The 18601-nt window shown below is 42.7% G+C and overlaps 1 protein-coding gene across 1 annotated transcript in view; it reads right to left on the bottom strand.

The window, feature by feature from the left end:
- Positions 1-18601, bottom strand: part of NSD1 (nuclear receptor binding SET domain protein 1) — a 191852-nt gene that overhangs the window by 154865 nt on the left and 18386 nt on the right. The window contains exon 5 of the mRNA XM_073569139.1: positions 16418-18488. Within this exon, the coding sequence (XP_073425240.1) occupies positions 16418-18488 (2071 nt within the window). The remainder of the gene's footprint in view (positions 1-16417; positions 18489-18601) is intronic.

The raw sequence follows: 18601 nt of genomic DNA on the forward strand, positions 1-18601 counted from the left end.
TCTGCTCTAGCTGGTACCGTTATCATGATAATCAGCCAGATAAGGCTACAACACTCCTGAAATGAAGAATGGTTATTATGGAGGCCAAGACCTTTGTGAAAGTCCAAAATGAGCAGGTCCCAGACTGATAAGAGGGGGGGCACAAATTGTTAATGTCAGTCTCTGACCGCAAAGAAAACACTAATGAATCCGACTTGGATTAGAAGGTACTACGTTCATGCAAGTCCACAGCGCTTATGATTGGCCTTCGGCAACATTATATATGCAGTAAGGATGACGTTACAAACTGAAAATCACATCAACTCTAGTACATAACTTTTTTCTTCGCAAACTTTGGAGGAAAATGGGTACATCTGATAGTCCGGATGTACCTGCGGATTAGGTGGTGTCACAGGAGGCAAGAGCCAGTGGTTGCAGCCAACACCTGTACCTGCTGCTAAAGAGAAATGAATATTCATTGCTCGCCTTGCCCATAGTTCCTCCCACCCAATACATTGAACTTTTAATAGCGGGCACAGTAGCTGAAGCCGCTGACTTCCAGCTGCTGTGCAATCACGTCTACCCACTACTAAAGGAAATGAATATTCTCTCCCACCTCACAGTTCCGGTTTCAGTGCACAGGGTGGGAGGAACTATTACTTTCGACTAACCTCTGCACTATTCCGCACCTCCCATTCCCGACTCCAAGATTTCTCCCGTGCTGTGCCAATCCTCTGGAATGCTCTACCCCAAGAAATTAGGACTATCCACAATTTACACAGCTTTAGGCACTCCCTCAAAACGCATTTGTTCAGAGCGGCCTATCACGTTCACTAATCAGTCATTTTATGTGTAAAGGCCCCGTCACACACAGCGATCTCGCTGATTGTGACGCCACAGCGATCTCGCCAGCGAGATCGCTGTGTGTGTCGGGGATCAGCGACCGGCTCCACTGCCGGGTATCGCTGATCGTGCTCGATCGTCCTGGGCCATTTTTTAATCGCTGGTCTCCCGCTGGCCAGCACACATTGCTGCGTGTGGCAGCGAGAGACCAGTGATCAGCGACGCTGATTTCTAATGTAAACATCGGGTATCCAGGAGCTGCTGCTCTTGGATACCCGCTGTTTACCTTGGAAACCAGCGTGTATGCCGGTTTCCAAGGTAAACAGCGGGTATCCAAGAGCCGCGGCTCCTGGATATCCGATGTTTACATTAGAAACCAGTTTGCTCGCTGGTCCTGATCGCTGGAGGGGCTGTCTATGTGACAGCTCACCAGCGATCAGCCTAACGATGTCCCAGCGATCCCATCCATGTCGGATCGTTGGTGGGATCGCTGGGACATCGTTATGTGTAGCGGGGCCTTAAGTGTGCGTCTGTAGCCCATTCACTATCTCAATCTATCCCTCACTGCCTCAAGATGGCTGGACCATCAGTGTAAATACACCATTATAAATATACACCCGTACTTTGTATCTCCCCCACCTCATTGTAGATTGTAAGCTCTCACAAGCAGGGTCGTCTTATTTTGCTTTAATTATTGTATACGTTGTTACTTATGACTTGTGTTTTGAATCTGTTAAACTGTAAAGCACTGCGGAATATGTTGGTGCTATATAAAGATTTATTATTAATTATTATTATTGAGGTTTAGTTTGTAAAATAGAGTCACTTATGGGGGGGGGGGGGGGTTCTGCTGTTCTGGCACCTCAGGGGTTCTGCCAATGTGACACGGCACCCTCAAACCAGTGCAGCAAATCTACATTGTAATATGGCGCTCCTTTTCTGAGCTTTGCACTGTGCCTCAAAAGTAGTTTTCGACCACATATGGGGTATCTGAACTCAGGAGACTTTGCAAAACAATTTTTGGGGTCCATTTTCTCCTGTTACCCTTATGAAAATGCAAACTTTGAAGCTTAAAAAGCAAAAAAAAAAAAAAAGATTGAGGGAAAAGTGCTTTTTATTTTTACAGCTCTACGTTATAAACGTATGTGAAGCACCTGGGGGTTCAAGGTACTCCGAGGTCTATTATCCAAATTGGGGTCACTTGTGGGAGTTTACACTTTTTAGGCACATCAGGGACTCTCCAAACACAACATGGCGTCTGTTAATTATCCCAGTAAGTTTTACATTCAAAATGTGAAATGGCGCTCCTTCCCTTCCAAGCCCTACCGAGTCCCCGACCTGTAGATTTCCCCCACATATGGAGTATCGGCATGCTCAGAAGAAATTGTACAACAGATTGCATGGCTCATTTTCTCCTGTTACCCTTGCGAAAGTATATTTAAAAAAAAAAAAAAAAAAAAAAACGGTCTAAGGGTGGTTTCACATTAGCGCTTTTTAAGCGCACGCACGGCCGGGGGTAGCTCCGCCCCCGAGCCGGCTCTCTGCCCGGCGTGCCCGCCCCTTGCTTGTAGCGCCGCCTCCTAGCGCACAGCGGCGCCTGTGATCGGCGCACCCTATCTTTAGCATAGGGTGCGCAGATCGTGCGCAGGCCGTGCGCTAGTTGCGCTTTGACCTGCGCTGCGCACTTTTGACGGTGCACCGCAAAATCAAACTTTTCGGATTTTGGCGCGCACGGCGCACCGTCAAAAGTGCGCAGCGCAGGTCAAAGCGCAACTAGCGCACGGCCTGCGCACCCTATGCTAAAGATAGGGTGCGCCGATCGCAGGCGCCGCTGTGCGCTAGGAGGCGGCGGTACAAGCAAGGGGCAGGCACGCCGGGCAGAGAGCCGGCTCGGGGGCGGAGCTACCCCCGGCCGTGCGTGCGCTTAAATAGCGCTAATGTGAAACCACCCTAAAGGAATTTTTTTTGTGAACGAAAAGTGTTTATTTTTTCTTTCCACATTCCAAAAATTCCTGTGAAGCACCTGAAGGGTTAGGCTATGTGCGTACATTGCGTATTTGCCTGCAGAAATTTCTGCAAGGTTTCTGCATCTCTTGGCAGTTTTGTAAATCCGTAGAGCGAAATAAAGATATATTAAAAAAAAAACAAAGAATTGTGTTGTCATTTCCTTGTTCAACCTCTTTCACTCTCCATTGAAGAGATTGCTGTAAAAGAGAAATAGTGCAATAGTGAATTATCCGATGTGTAGATAACAACTGCAAATAATACACTCACCAAATGGAGTTTGGTAACAGGCAAAGGAGGATTCGCTGCTGCAGAACCACAGATCCATGAGGGACCAACATAGAAGATTCAGGATAGGAAATATGTGGTCAGATAATCCACGCTGCAAATCACTAAAAACTCAGTGGTTTTTCCTAAGGAAGGAGTTCTGTGAAACTCAAACACGTAGAATAAAGACCACTGTATTAATAATCCGAGTTTTTAGTAATTTTCTGACTACATTTTTCCTATCCTGACTCTCCATTGAAGACCATAATATTACATACCATGTTCAAATTTACAATGTATGCACACATAGCATATATATATATATATATATATATATATATATATATATATATATATATATATATATACATATATATATACATACATATATATATACATATATATATACATATATATATATACACACACACATACATACACACACGTATATACTAGAGTATAAGCCGAGATTTTCAGCCCATTTAAGGCTGAATGTCCCACTAGTTAACCCCTTTAGCGAACCCCTTAAATTAAAAAAAAAAAAAAAAGCAAAAAATGCTTTATTATCATACTGCCGAACAAAAAGTGCAATAACGCGCGATCAAAAAGACGGATATAAATATCCATGGAACCGCTGAAAACGTCGTCCCGCAAAAAACGAGCCGCCACACAGTCACCAGCGGAAAAAAAAAAAAAAAAAAAAAGTTATAGCTCGCAGAATAAAGCGATGCAAAAATTATCATTTTTTTTATATAAAATTGTTTTCATTGCATAAAAGCGCCAAAACATAAAAAAAAAAAAAAAAAAAAAAAGACATAAATGAGGTATCGCTGTAACCATACTGACCCGAAGAATAAAACCGCTTTATCAATTTTACCGCACACGGAACGGTGTAAACGCACCTCCCCCCCAAAAGAAATTCACGAAACGTTGGTTTTTGTTCATTCTGCGTCCCAAAAATCAGAATAAAAAGCGATCAAAAAATGTCACATGCTCAAATAGTACCAACAAAAACGTCAACTTGTCCCGCAAAAAACAAGACCTCACATGACTCGGTGGGTCAAAATATGGAAAAATTATAGCTCTCAAAATGTGGTGATGCAAAAACTATTTTTACAATAAAAAAGCGTCTCCAAAGCTGTGTGCCCACGATGCGATTTTTAAGCGTTTTTGCCGCGACTTTCGGCGCGAAAACGTTTAAAAATAGTGTACAGAACGCCCCCCATGCATTCCTATGGCATTCCGCACATGCTGTGCTAATGCTGCGCTTTTTTCCGTGGTGGAATCGCATCGCGAAAAAAAAAAAAAAAAAAAAAAAAAAAAAAATCGCAGCATGGTCATTCTTTTGTGCGGAATCGCAAAGAATTGCCGCGATTCCGCACCCATAGGAATGCATGAGAATCGCTTACTTCCCGCATGTGGCTATGCCCATCATGCGGGAAGTTAAGCGTCTCATGTGCGGTTGGTACCCACGGTGTGGAGGAGAGGAGACTGTCCTCCAAGCCCTGGGTACCATACCCCTGTAAAAAAAAAAAAAAAAAAAAAAAAAAAAAAAAAAAAAAAAAAAAAAAATCGGGGTATATTTACCTTCTGACGTCCCGCGCTGCATTCCCGGCCTAAGCGTTCCTAGTATTGCCTTGCGGCAAGGTCCTGTGATGACGTGGTCTCGCGAGATCGCTATAGTAACGCGAGACCAACGTCATCACAGGTCTCGCAAGGCATTACTGGGAACGTTGTGGTCCGGGATGGCAGCGCGGGACGTCGGAAGGTAAATATACCCCGATTTTTTATCATTTTTAACATTTTATCTTTTACTATTGAGGCCGCATAGGCGGCCTCAATAGTAAAAAGCTGGTCACACTTGTCAAACACTATGTTTGACGAGTGTGACCAACCTGTCAATCACTTTCCAAGCGATGCTTGAAATCGCTTGGAAAGTGCTTGAGAAAATCGCGGCAAAATCGTGAACAGAATCGCGGTGAAATCACGCGGAAAAAAACGCGCGATTCCTGGGAAGGAGCCAGAGTGACAGCTGCCAAATATAAAAACCCGCCATAAATAGTAAATCAAACCCCCCTCCATTATCACCCCCTTAGAGAAAAATAATAAAATTTAAAAAAAAAAAAATGTATTTCCATTTTCCCATTAGGGCTAGGGTTGGAGTTCGAATTGGGGGGGTTTCCACTGTTCTGGCACATCAGGGGCTTTCCAAACGCAACATGGCGATTGATCTCTATTCCAGCCAAAAAAGTCAAACGGCGCTGCTTCCCTTCCAAGCTCTGCCATGCGCCCAAATAGTGGTTTACCCCCCACATATGGGGTATCAGTGTACTCACGACAAATTGCACAATAACTTTTGGGGTCCTGTTACCCTTGGGAAAATAAAAATTGGGGGTGAAGAGATCATTTTTGTGGAAAAAATATGATTAATTGTAAGGCTGTACGTTATAAACTTCTGTGAAGCCCTTGGGGGTTTAAAGTGCTCACCACATATCTAGATAACTTCCTTTGGGGGGGGGGGTATAGTTTCCAAAATGGGGTCACTTGTGAGGGGTTTCCACTGTTTAGGCACATCAGGAGCTCTCCAAACTTGACACGGCATCCGATCTGAATTCCAGCCAATTTTGCAGTGAAAAAGTCAAACGGCGCTCCTTCCCTTCAGAGCTCTGCCATGCACCCAAACAATGGTTCCCCCCACATATCAGGCATCAGCGTACACAGGACAAATTGCACAATAACTTTTCCAGTCCAATTCCTCCTGTTACCCTTTGTAAAATAAAAAAATTGAACCTGAAGTAATTTTTTTTTGTGAAAAAAAAGTTAAAATGTTCATTTTTTTTTTTAGACATTCAAAAAATTCCGGTGAAGCACCGGAAGGGTTAATAAGCTTCTTGAATCTGATTTTGAGCACCTTGAGGGGTGCAGTTTTTAGAATGGTGTCACTTTTGGGTATTTTCTATCATATAGACCCCTCAAAGTGACTTCAAATGTGATGCGGTCCCTAAAAATAAAATGGTGTTGTAAAAAAAATTTTGGTTCCCAAATTGTGCTGATGTTAAGTAAACATGTGTGAAATGTTACTTAAGTTTTTTGAGTGGCATATCTCTGTGATTTAAGGGCATAAAAATTCAAAGTTGGAAAATTGCGAAATTTTCAAAATTTTCACCAAATTTACGTTTTTTTCACAAATAAACGCAAGTTATATGAATGAAATTTTACCACTAACATGACGTACAATATGTCAAGAGAAAACTGTCAGAATTACCCGAGGCTTAGTCATGAACAGGTGTCAGCCAGATACCCTCATTAATGAAACAGTACACAAAGAGTTAAAGACACACACCTATTTGGGAGCATTAACATAATGAACCTACATATGCTGGTAACAAAACAGCAACTGTCAGAAATCTGCGTGAAATAAAGTCAGTTCATTTTTAAAAAAAAATTAAAAAAAAAAAAATTGTGTAGCCTCCTGCATAATTTTAATAACCAGCAGATGAAAAGCCAACGGCTGATGTTATATTTCTGAGAAGGAGCCAATAGCCATAAATGTTCAAGATATTAATATCAGCTCACAGATGTTTGCTTGGCCTTTGCTGGCTAGTTTACAGGGGAACCCCAGAAAAAAATTGACATAAAATCGAACCAGAAAAAGCTAGGCAGACAGCTGCGAGCTGATATTAATAGCCTGGGAAGGGGCCATGTATATTGACGACCCCCCCAAGCTAAAAACATCAACTCTCAGGGGCCCCAATTCTGGCACTCAGCCTCGCTCTTCCCACTTGCCTTGTAGCGGTGGCATGTGGGGTTCATATTTGTGGGGTTGCTGTCACCTTTGAATTGTCAGGTGACATCAGTCCCACCTATAAGACACCTATCCATTACTAATCCCATAGTTACATGGTAAATAAAGACACAGCCAGAATAAAATCCTTTATTTGAAATAATCAGACTGCTTTATTGAATCTAAATTAGCCACACTTACTGAACGCCTAATCCCAGACGCCCTAGTCTCCTGTAAACAATCAAAAAATAATAAACCAATATATAATACTATCCTGTCCAACGCAGTCCATTTAATACCAAGTGTCCCATGGCGATCTCATTTGTAGAACTGTCGAGAGATGTGACTGCTCTACCTGGACCTCCAGTCATATACTGACAGGAGGTAATCGCTCCCACAGTGCATCACTGCGCTGCCGTGAGAGTTCACCGGAATTCATCAGCTCTGATGCTCTCAGTTACGGCACTACTGCTGTGAGAGAACTTTTTCACGCAGCGGTACTGTAGACGAGCGCACCAGAGCTAATGTACTCAAGTGAACTCTCATGGCAGCTCAGTGATACACTGCGGGAGCAAGTACCTCCTGTCAGTATATCGCCGTGGGACACTCTGTATTAAATGAACTACGGCAGTCAGGTAGTACATGTTGGTTTATTATTTTTGATTGTTTACTGGAGACGTGGGCGTCCGGTGAGTATGTATGTGATTATGTCAATGTTTTGATTTTTTTACAATTGAACTCAGGCGCCGGAGGATGAGACTATTCTCCCATCATCGGCTCATGCTGTCTGTTATATGTGACAGCAGACATAGCCGGATGGAAGTAGTAGTCCCATCAGACGACACCTAAGTACAATCACTATGGGCTGTTCGTCGCATGGGTACATACACACACTTTTCCTACTTCTGACATTTTGACAATTTTTCAGCGTTTCTGGCAGCAAATCTGCAGCAAATACGCAAACCTTTTTACACCTGCCTTTTTGCTGCAGATTTGACTGACTCGAACTGAAGTCAATGAGTCAAAAATGCTGCAGAAACGCAAAAAAGAATTAACATGGTGCAGAAAATAAAACGCTGCAAATATGGACGGAAATTTATGGATCATGTGCATAACACTTCAGGATTGTCTTTGCATTACCTTGCTTTACTATTGCATTGCATTTTTGAAGCATTTCCGCGCGTAAAAACGCCGCAGAGATGCATTGCGTGCACATAGCCTTAAACTTCTTGAATGTGGCTTTGAGTACCTTGATGGGTGTAGTTTTTAAAATGGTGTTACTTTTGAGTATTTTCTGTCATATAGGCCCCTCAGTCACTTTAAATGTGAGGTGGTCCCTTAAAAAAATGTTACTGCAAATTTTGTTGTAAAAATGAGAAATTGTTGTTCAACTTTTAATCCTTATAACGTCATAACAAATAAAATTATGTTTCAAAAATTGTGCTGATGTAAAGTAGACATGTGGAAAATGTTATTTATTTTTGTGCGATATGACTGATTTAAGGGCATAAAAATTAAGTTTGAAGATCGGAAATTTGGCGAAAATTTCACATTTTTTTCCACAAATAAACGCAAGTCAAAGAAATTTTACCACTATCAAGAAGTACAATAAGTCACAAGAAAAAAAACAATCTCGGAATCAGTGGGATCCATTGAAGCATTCCAGAGTTATGACCTCAAAGTGACTATGGTCAGAAATGTAAAAATTGGCCTCATCAGGAAGGTGAAAACAGGCTTCAGGACAAAGGAGTTAAAGAGAATTAATATATTCTGAGATATTGAGAACATCTCTCAATGTTGTGCCTCGGGTTGAGGGGGCATAAACAGGGCATGCCGATGATTGGGTACAGTGGTTGGGCCTCAGCCATTTATGGCATCTGCCACAGGATCCTCCTGAAGTTGATGTTTTCTCAAAATCCGGGGTACCTGGCAAAGCCTGTGAAGTTTAGCAACCCAGCATTTCCACGATGGATCGATATGCCTTAGTGGGCATGCCAAATCTGCTTCAGGAACCAGTGTGGACTAAGCAGCAGGGAGTGTAGGAGGGGGTACGCTGACATGCTTTGTATGAACGAGTAAGGCTATCTTCACACGTTGCGTTTTTTTTTTGCAGGTTTTATGCCAAGTTTAAGCTGCATTTAAGCGGCTTACAAAGCAGGTTTGGATTAGTTTTTGCTGCTTTTTTTTGGTGCGTTTTTGTCAAATCACATGTCACAGTCAAACAACCTTGTGATTAGAGTATCCAAGTATACATTGAAACGGCCTACTATTATAACCCATCGAAGAACACCAACTCTTAATAAAAGAGCATACTTGTTCATAGCTACTATGGAGGGGCTCAAATTGGAGATCGCATGTGGCCTGACAGAACTAAAATGGGTTTTTCACCACTTCAGAAACTCTGCCACTTGTCCTAATTTGCAAGGTTCGTCCACTTTCATGCAGGATAATGGACTGTAAGTTTCGGACTTCACAACATATTACCTGTAACACTGAGGGCACAGTATATTATGCCAGGTGTACTTTTAAAAAAAATAATTTTTCGTGGGTTTGATATCAATGCCTGCCTGTAAACAGCTATTACCTGTCTGAGGGCACCGCGAGCGTGAGAAAGGTGTACTGCTCTCGCGGTGCCATCTGACAGGTTCTGCGAGTTCACGGCCAATGAACTCACTTTACCTATGTGAAGTTGGAGCGAACCTGGATGATAGGCTGCATGGTCGCACCATGCAGCCTGCCATCTAAATGTAGCAGGTCTGAACCAGTCGTGGGACTAATGGATTGAAAGCATCTCTGCGAAAAGGTGAGGAATTTTGTGGTTTGTTCTTTTTACCTCTTTTGCAGATGACAAAGGCATCGGTGGAATTAGGAGAGGCCGTAAGTATGGTTTAATTAAGAATATTAAAAGGAGTATGTGTCTTTCTTTCAATTAAAAGGACTTTCTGGGCGTTCGTGTTTTTTTAACAAATGTGACTATGGGGTTAGTAATGGGGACGTCTTATTGACGCCTCTCCATTACTAACCTCGGGGCTTGATGTCGCCAGACAACACAAAGGTGACGTCAACCCCCCAACAGGGCAAGTGGGAAGAGCGATGTTAAGTGCCAGAAAGATGCGCCTTTCCTGGGGCAGCTGATGTTTTTAGCCAGCCGTGTGTGTGGGGGTGGGCTAGTATCCATGGCCCCTTCCTAGGCTATTAACATCAGCCCGCAGCTGTCTGTATAGCCTTTGCTGATTATAAATTACAGGGGAACCCCGCATTTTTTCTTTCATTTTAATAGCCAGTAAAGGCTAAACATACAGTTGTGAGCTGATATTAACCCCTTAGTGACAGAGCCAATTTGTTACTTAGTGGTCAGAATTGTAAAAAAATTGGCTTGGTCATTGTCACTTTATGAGGTTATATAGCTCTGGAACACTAACTTATGAAAAAACACTGCACCTTCCTTTTAATGTAAAAAAGAAAACAGTATAAGAAGATATTGTCCCCTAAGCTTGACTCAGTGGTGTGTATGGTTTTTTTTTTTACTGTATTAATGCAGCCACTGGGGGCTGCCATCTTTCCTTTCTGGCTGCTGAACGACACTTTCCATGCTCATTTACGGCAGTCCCTCGGCAAAAGACATAACAGTCGCTCATGACCCCATCTGTAGCACTGCAGCAGCATGAGCTGTGAACTGGGCACGCCTCTGTGGGCAGCTCAATTCACAGCTGTAGGTGTGGCCAGGCGCCATTTTATTAGAGCCCAGTGCTTTCCTTTTTTGCTCCATTTACACTCTATTGCAAGCCCTGTTATGCCAGATGCAGGGCTTGGATGTTCACTCTGCACATACCAGCTGCAGGAGAGGATACAGGACGAGCTCCTGGAGACCGAGCTGCTCTTTCCTGAACACCCGACCAGCTGCTGCCCCTGCTCTTGCAAAACACTTGGCCATCTGCGGGACACCTAATCATCTCCTGTGTGATACTGACTGCTAAGCCGTGTATCTAATCCTCTCCTGTGTGATACTGTCTGCTGAGCCGTGTATCTAATCCTACCCTGTGTGATACTGACTGCTGAGCCGTGTATCTAATCCTCTGCCGTGTGATACTGCTCTCCTGAAATACTCCGTGCTGCTGTCACCCTGCTGGTATTATGTGTGATCTATATGGCAGTATTATCTGCTAAAAGGGGACCCATTCTAGGGCGATTCTGGCTGAGCACCTGCACACGGGTCAGGGGTAATAGGTGCAGTCAGGGGAGGGCTGGTGAGGCAGCTGAAGAGAGGGTCCTCATTTTTATCGTTACTGTATGGCTACATTTCCCCCCAGCCTGCTTCCCAGCGTCACCCCGGACTGCGCCTGTCACCTCGCTTTCACGCATCGCCAGGACAGGATCTGAGGAGGGGAATGGGGTCTTTGCATGCAAAGTCTGGATCAGAACAGGCCATCAATCAGCAGAAATGTTTCCTGGATTTCTGTGGTGCTGTCACCCTGCTCCTCCCCCATATATCTCCCTCTGTGCCCCCCCATAGACCAGCACACTGCTCTCCTGAAATAATCTGTGCTGCTGTCACCCTGCTCCCAGAATCCTTGCTGCCTGCCATCCTCGGTGACTGAAGACCCCATTCTTCTACTCAGATCCTGTCCTGGTGATGTGTGAAAGCGAGGCGACAGGGGCCTGATATATGGTGGAAGGAGCAGGGTGACAGCAGCACAGTATTTCAGGAGAGCAGTGTGCTGGTCTATGGGGGGGCACCCTGTTCGGTGCCAGGGATTGTACATAGAGCGCTGCGTTTTATACACATGGATGGACCGTCTGCTTGTCTGCTCCACAGAAATCCAGGAAACATTTCTGCTGATTGGTGACCTGTTCTGATCCAGACTTTACATGCAAAGACAGTCAGTAACTTTGCAGGCCCCATCAAAATGGCTTCGCACTGTGTTCCTACATGTCATCCTCTTTTTTCCCTTAGCAAACACCCAGAAGGGGAGGAGAGGAGTGACATCACACCCATGTCAGCAGATTCCGCCCATAATTACTGCAGGGCAGTAATGTGAACTAGTTGTACACTAGGTTTTTGTGCCAAATTTCAGTAGCTGCTCCCCCTAGTGTTAAGTGGAAATGCCAAACTTTTTAAAATTATTTTTCATATTTTACAAAATTAAAAACAAAATGATATTTAAGAAAATGTAAACATTAATTCTTTACATTTTTTCAATTGCTGAAAAAAGTTTTTTTGGATGGCACCTTCCCTTTAACGGATCCCGCTGATTGAGACTTTTTTCGTAAGATATTGTATGTATTTCATGTTATTGGTAAAATTTCTTCGATATGACTTGCATTTGATTATGGAACAAACGGAAATATGGCGAAAATTTTTTAAATTCTGCAATTTTCACACTTAATTTTTATGCCCTTAAATCAGAGATATGTCACACAAAATACTTACTAAACAACATTACCCACATGTCTACTTTACATCAGCACAATTTTGGAAACAAAAATTTTCTTTGCTAGGAAGTGATAGGGGTTAAAAATTGACCAGCGAGTTATCATTTTTACAACAAAATTTACAAAACCATTTTTATTTTTTAGGGATCACATTTAAAGTCACTTTGAGGGGTCAATGACAGAAAATACCCAAAAGTGACACCACTCTAAAACTGCACCCCTCAAGGTGCTCAAAACCACATTCAACAAGTTTATTAACCCTTTATGTGCTTCACAGGAACTAAAGCAATGTGGAAGGAAAAAATGAACATTATGAACATTTAACTTTTTTTTTTTTTTTACAAACATTTTACTTCAGAACCAATTTTTTTTTTTATTTACACTTGTTTGAAATAGAAAATAAACCACAGAATTTGTTGTGAAATTTCTCCTGAATGCGCCGATACCCAATATGTGGGGGTAAACCACTGTTTGGGCGCACGGCAGAGCTCGTAAGGGAAGGAGCGCCGTTTGACTTTTTTGCTGGAACTGAGATCAGACACCATGTCGCGTTTGGAGAGCCCACAATGTGCCTAAATAGTGGAAACAAACCCACAAAAGTGACCATTTTGTAAACTAGACCCCTTAAGGAACTTATGTGTTGTGAGAACTTTGAACCAAGTGTTACACTAAATTTTATAATGCAGAGCCGTGAAAATAAAAAAATCATTTTTTCCAGAAAGATTATTTTTTTAGCCCGCAATTTTTTATTTTCATAAGGGTAGCAGGAGAAATTGGACCCCAAAAGTTGTTGCCCAATTTGTCCCGAGTACGCTGGTACCCCATACAGTACAGACTAAAAGTTTGGACATACCACATCATTCAAAGAGTTTTCTTTATTTTCATGACTATGAAAATTGTAGATTCACTCTGAAGGCATCAAAACTATGAATTAACACATGTGGAATTATATAATTAACAAAAGTGTGAACCAACTGAAAATATGTCTTATATTCTAGGTTCTTCAAAGTAGCCACCTTTTGCTTTGATTACTGCTTTGCACACTCTTGGCATTCTCTTGATGAGCTTCAAGAGGTAGTCATCAGAAATGGTTTTCACTTCACAGGTGTGCCCTGTCAGGTTTAATAAGTGGGATTTCTTGCCTTATAAATGGGGTTGGGACCATCAGTTGTGTTGTGCAGAAGTCTGGTGGATACACAGCTGATAGTCCTACTGAATAGACTGTTAGAATTTGTATTTTGGCAAGAAAAAAAGCTAAGTAAAGAAAAACGAGTGGCCATCATTACTTTAAGAAATGAAGGTCAGTCATTTCAAAAAATTGGGAAAACTTTGAAAGTGTCCCCAAGTGCAGTGGCAAAAACCATCAAGCACTACAAAGAAACTGGCTCACATGAGGACCGCCCCCCCCAGGAAAGGAAGACCAAGAGTCACTTCTGCTGCGGAGGATAAATTCATCCGAGTCACCAGCCTCAGAAATCGCAGGTTAACAGCAGCTCAGATTAGAGACCAGGTCAATGCCACACAGAGTTCTAGAAGCAGACATCTCTACAACAACTGTTAAGAGGAGACTTTGTGCAGCAGGCCTTCATGGTAAAATAGCTGCTAGGAAACCACTGCTAAGGACAGGCAACAAGCAGAAGAGACTTGTTTGGGCTAAAGAACACAAGGAATGGACATTAGACCAGTGGAAATCTGTGCTTTGGTCTGAGGAGTCCAAATTTGAGATCTTTGGTTCCATCCACCGTGTCTTTGTGCGACGCAGAAAAGGTGAACGGATGGTCTCTACATGCCTGGTTCCCACCGTGAAGCATGGAGGAGGAGGTGTGGTGTGGGGGTGCTTTGCTGGTGACACTGTTGGGGATTTATTCAAAATTGAAGGCATACTGAACCAGCATTGCTACCACAGCATCTTGCAACAGCATGCTATTCCATCCTGTTTGCTTTTAGTTGGACCATCATTTATTTTTCAAACAGGACAATGACCACAAACACACCTCCAGGCTGTGTATGGGCTATTTGACCAAGAAGGAGTGTGATGGGGTGCTACGTCAAATGACCTGGCCTCCACAGTCACCAGACCTGAACCCAATCGAAATGGTTTGGGGTGAGCGGGACCGCAGAGTGAAGGCAAAAGGGCCAACAAGTGCTAAGCATCTCTGGGAACTCCTTCAAGACTATTGGAAGACCATTTCCGGTGACTACCTCTTGAAGCTCATCAAGAGAATGCCAAGAGTGTGCAACGCAGTAATCAAAGCAAAAGGTGGCTACTTTGAAGAACCTAGAATATAATACATATTTTCAGTTGTTTCACACTTTATTGTTAATTATATAATTCCACATGTGGTAATTCATAGTTTAGATGCCTTCAAAGTGAATCTACAATTTTCATAGTCATGAAAAAAAAGAAAACTCTTTGAATAAGAAGGTGTGTCCAAACTTTTGGTCTGTACTGTATGTGGGAGAAAACTCCTGTTTGGGGACACGTCGGGAGCTCAGAAGGGAAGTAGTGACGTTTTCAAACGCAGACTTTGATGGAATGGTCTGCGGGCGTCATGTTGCGTTTGCAGAGCCCCAATGTGCTTAATAGCAGAAACCCCCACAAGTGACCCAATTTTGGAAACTAGACACCCCCCCCCGCCCCCAAGGAGCTTATCTAGATGTGTGGTGAGCACTTTGAACTCCCAAGTGTTTCACTAAAGTTTATAACGCAGAGCCGTGAAAATAAACACACCCCTAAACCCCAACCCACCCCTAACCATAACCCTAACCCCAACACCCTCCTAACCCTAATTCCAACCCCAACCACAAACCTAACCCTAACACACCCCTAACCCAAACTAACTTTAGCCCCAACTCTAAGGGTATGTGCACACTGTGCGGATTGTCCTGCAGATTTTTTCCACACGGATTTCGCTAAATCCGCAGGTAAAATGAGCTGCGTTTTACCTGCGGACTTAGCGCAGATTAGCCTGAGGATGTCCCCTGCATTTTGACACCTGCAGATTTCTATAATGGAGCAGGTGTCAAAACGCTGCGGATTCCGCACAAAGAAGTGACATGCTGCGGAAAAATCCATAGCATGTGCACTGCCTTTTCCATTTTTCATAGACTTTAAAAGTACTGTACAACGCAGCGGAATCCGCAACGTGTGCACACACCCTATCCCTGATTAAATTGGATGGCGACTGATTTTCAGGTGCACTGTTCGGTTTGTGTAAGCACAGATTTGAATCACCTCACATCTTCATTGGTGAGTAACCATAAAAAAATATCTGTCACCGTCTACACACGGTCCCTGGAAGATGTGAATGCAAAACACACAGAGGTAGTCTAATTCCACTGAGGTTTTTTCCATCCACTATTCCCAGTCAACACTCATGTCACTTTTTGGGTATATTAATTTACTCACTTACATAGTTGCTCACAATTTAAATTCCTCATCAGTATGTCTTTGAAGTGTGGGAAGAAACTGTAGTACCTCCAAAAAAATCCACACAAGCATGGGGAGAAGATATAAGTTCCTTGCAGACGTTCTTGTTGGGGTTTGAACCCAGGACCCCAGTGCTACAAAGCAATAGTTAACCAATGAGCCACTGTGCGGCCCCATTTCATTCCTTATTGCGCTACCAATTGTTTAGGCCACTTGGCCCCAACTGTCATGGTGTAGATGTATAGATTTGTGAATTTGGCATCTGGTTTGGGGCATTACTTGCCTTACTTTTATAGGGCATATGCTTATATTATGTGTAAGGATTTGGGGGATTACTGGGAGTGCCCTGTACTTACTCTGGCCACATAGGTGTTTTTGTCAAATATACTACTTGGCACTATTGCCTCAAAGCTGTGAGCCAAGGAGAAAAAAAAAAAAGCATTAGAGTAAGTTCACAGAGTTGTGGCAAGAGTTTTATTATACAGTATGGGGCTTTTAAAAATCTATGTACATGCTGATGAATCATTTAAATTATTTTTTACATGTAAATGCACTGAACTTTCATGTCGACTTTTGGGGCAAAAATACACAATGTGTGAATATCTCCTAAATGTGGACTGCAAACTCTCAAATACATATGGTAATACACAGGTATGTTCTGTAATAGGTTTTATTACCTTGTTTTGTTGAATCTGCTTGAGCTGCATCAGAAAGCCCAGTTGCTGAAAGTATGGCATCAGAGTCCTGCTGCTGAAGTGCTGCCTCCTCTTTAATACATTCAATTGCAATAGGAAGGCTACAAGACCTACTGTTTGGGCCCGTTTGTTCTTCTTGCTTAAACCTTTGCCAGCGCTTTTTTGGTGCCACACAGTTAGACTCAGACTCATCCCATCCTAGGCACTCATTACTCAGCTCAGACTCTGGTTCACCCAGCTCCTTGCAACATGCATGCGATTTACGGCTTTGGTGGGGCTTTTCTATAATTGCATCAGTGGTCTCTACAGTCGACTGTACAAAAGCGTCTACACTTTCTTTTGGTAGTGTGTCTCTTTTAGGAGATGGCTTACGATGGAAGGAAGAATCCAGCTCTGTCCGACCAGGTGCCGATGAGTGTTGTGCAAGATTTGAAAACAATTTGTCTTCGGACTTAAAGTTCATTAATTTTCCAGCAGTTAGGTTCTCTGATGCCTGGGTTCTTCTTTTCTGCAGGATGCATGGTCTAATAAATCTTTTGTTTGAGCATGGCACTTTAGAATTAGGGCATCTAGAATCTTCCATATGGCCCGTGGCGAGAGGCAGGGGTGATACACCAGACGGCACCACAGAAGAACTAGCAACATCAGAACTGGCATTGTCATTAGGCTTATATTCAGATTTTATTCCTGTCACTGACTGGTCGCATACCTTTAAAGATTGTTTTTCAGAAGAGACGTCTTGGCGACTATGCAAGGAAGCTGTATTCTGTCCCATCATAAGCTGCCTCTCCTTTGCTTTGGTATCATGCAAATCTTTGATCATCATTAACAGAGTGCTGTATTCATAACCTGGCTCCCTAGGTATTTTATTCTGCAGAGATGTCTTAGAGTCTGGACTTTCACAATTTTCCTCTTTTACCATCTTGCCGGATGGCTCTTTTAGTCCAGACATTAACTTCTTCACCTCCCCAGCCTGTAAAAGACCACAAGACCGTCCATGTACATCGATGCCGACTGCAGGTACATTCCCATTTTTACTAGGAGATGTAGAGATGGATTTTAAGTCCACCTTGACATTTTCATGTTTGGGATATGATGATCGGTGTTTCTCATCTAAATACGATTTGCTATCTTCGGTAAAAGGCATGTTTTCATCCTTCGTTAAATGGGTAGCTTCACTGGTAAAACTGTTACTCAACACAGGATTTGGAGAGTTCAGGGAACAATCTGACGAGGATGCAAGTGTAATACATGATGAAGAGGCTTTAGTATGTGTATCTGGACTGTCCAGTTTTGTCATTGCAGTATACTCTTTACCAGACAATGGAGTGTCTTTGTCACAGTCCTTCGAATCTTTAAATGTGGCAGGCTTCTTATTTGAGTTCAAAGGACTAGACACAGGGTCTTCTTCCCTCACACGTTTGTTTTTATTCACTCCTACACACAATTTGTCTTCTGACTGAACGTAGTGCTTAGAATGAGGACTGGCAAGAACAGTTTCTGGTTTAAAGGTGTCTTTTTGGAGGGACACATTGTCATTGCATGAGGTTTCTTGCTCCACAGGACCGGCGCTCCTCTCAAACAACTTTGAGGACGTCACATCACAACGAGTTGCACTGGAGCCATCAACCTGGTTAAGGCTGAATGTATCATTAAATCCTTGCCTGGCACTGTCTTTCTGGTAGGGCGTCATTGTAAACTTTGTATCATCGATTTTACTATACAAATGATCAGGAGACATTGGTTTTATAGAATTTACAACAGATTCTTCATGCAACTGTTTGGTCTTGGCAAAAGTCTTATTTATAGCGCTTTCATTTTTATTACCAGAGTTTACGTTATCACAAGGTGATGGGAGCGAGTGATGCAGAGAAGATTTTAAAAAGCCATTTAATCCACTATTCATTGTGCCATTGAACTCCTTCCCAATGTACTCCACTTGTTGGTCATCATCACTTCCAAGATGCGCAAGTTCTCCATAGTCTGTCTTGGAAAGACAATCCAAGGCATGCGCGATACTCGACTGCCATAATTTTAAAAGTTTTGAAGGAATCTTAAAAGAAAAAAATAAAAATGTAAGAGTAAAGTAAGGAATATCCATATTCAGCAGGTTTTAAATGGGGTTGACGATCTTCTGATGTCTGCAGTCAATGACTGCAGACTTCT

This window comes from Dendrobates tinctorius, unplaced genomic scaffold (genome assembly GCF_039654945.1).
Source record: "Dendrobates tinctorius isolate UK_male_01 unplaced genomic scaffold, ASM3965494v1 ptg000001l, whole genome shotgun sequence".
Taxonomy (NCBI): Eukaryota; Metazoa; Chordata; class Amphibia; order Anura; family Dendrobatidae; genus Dendrobates; species Dendrobates tinctorius.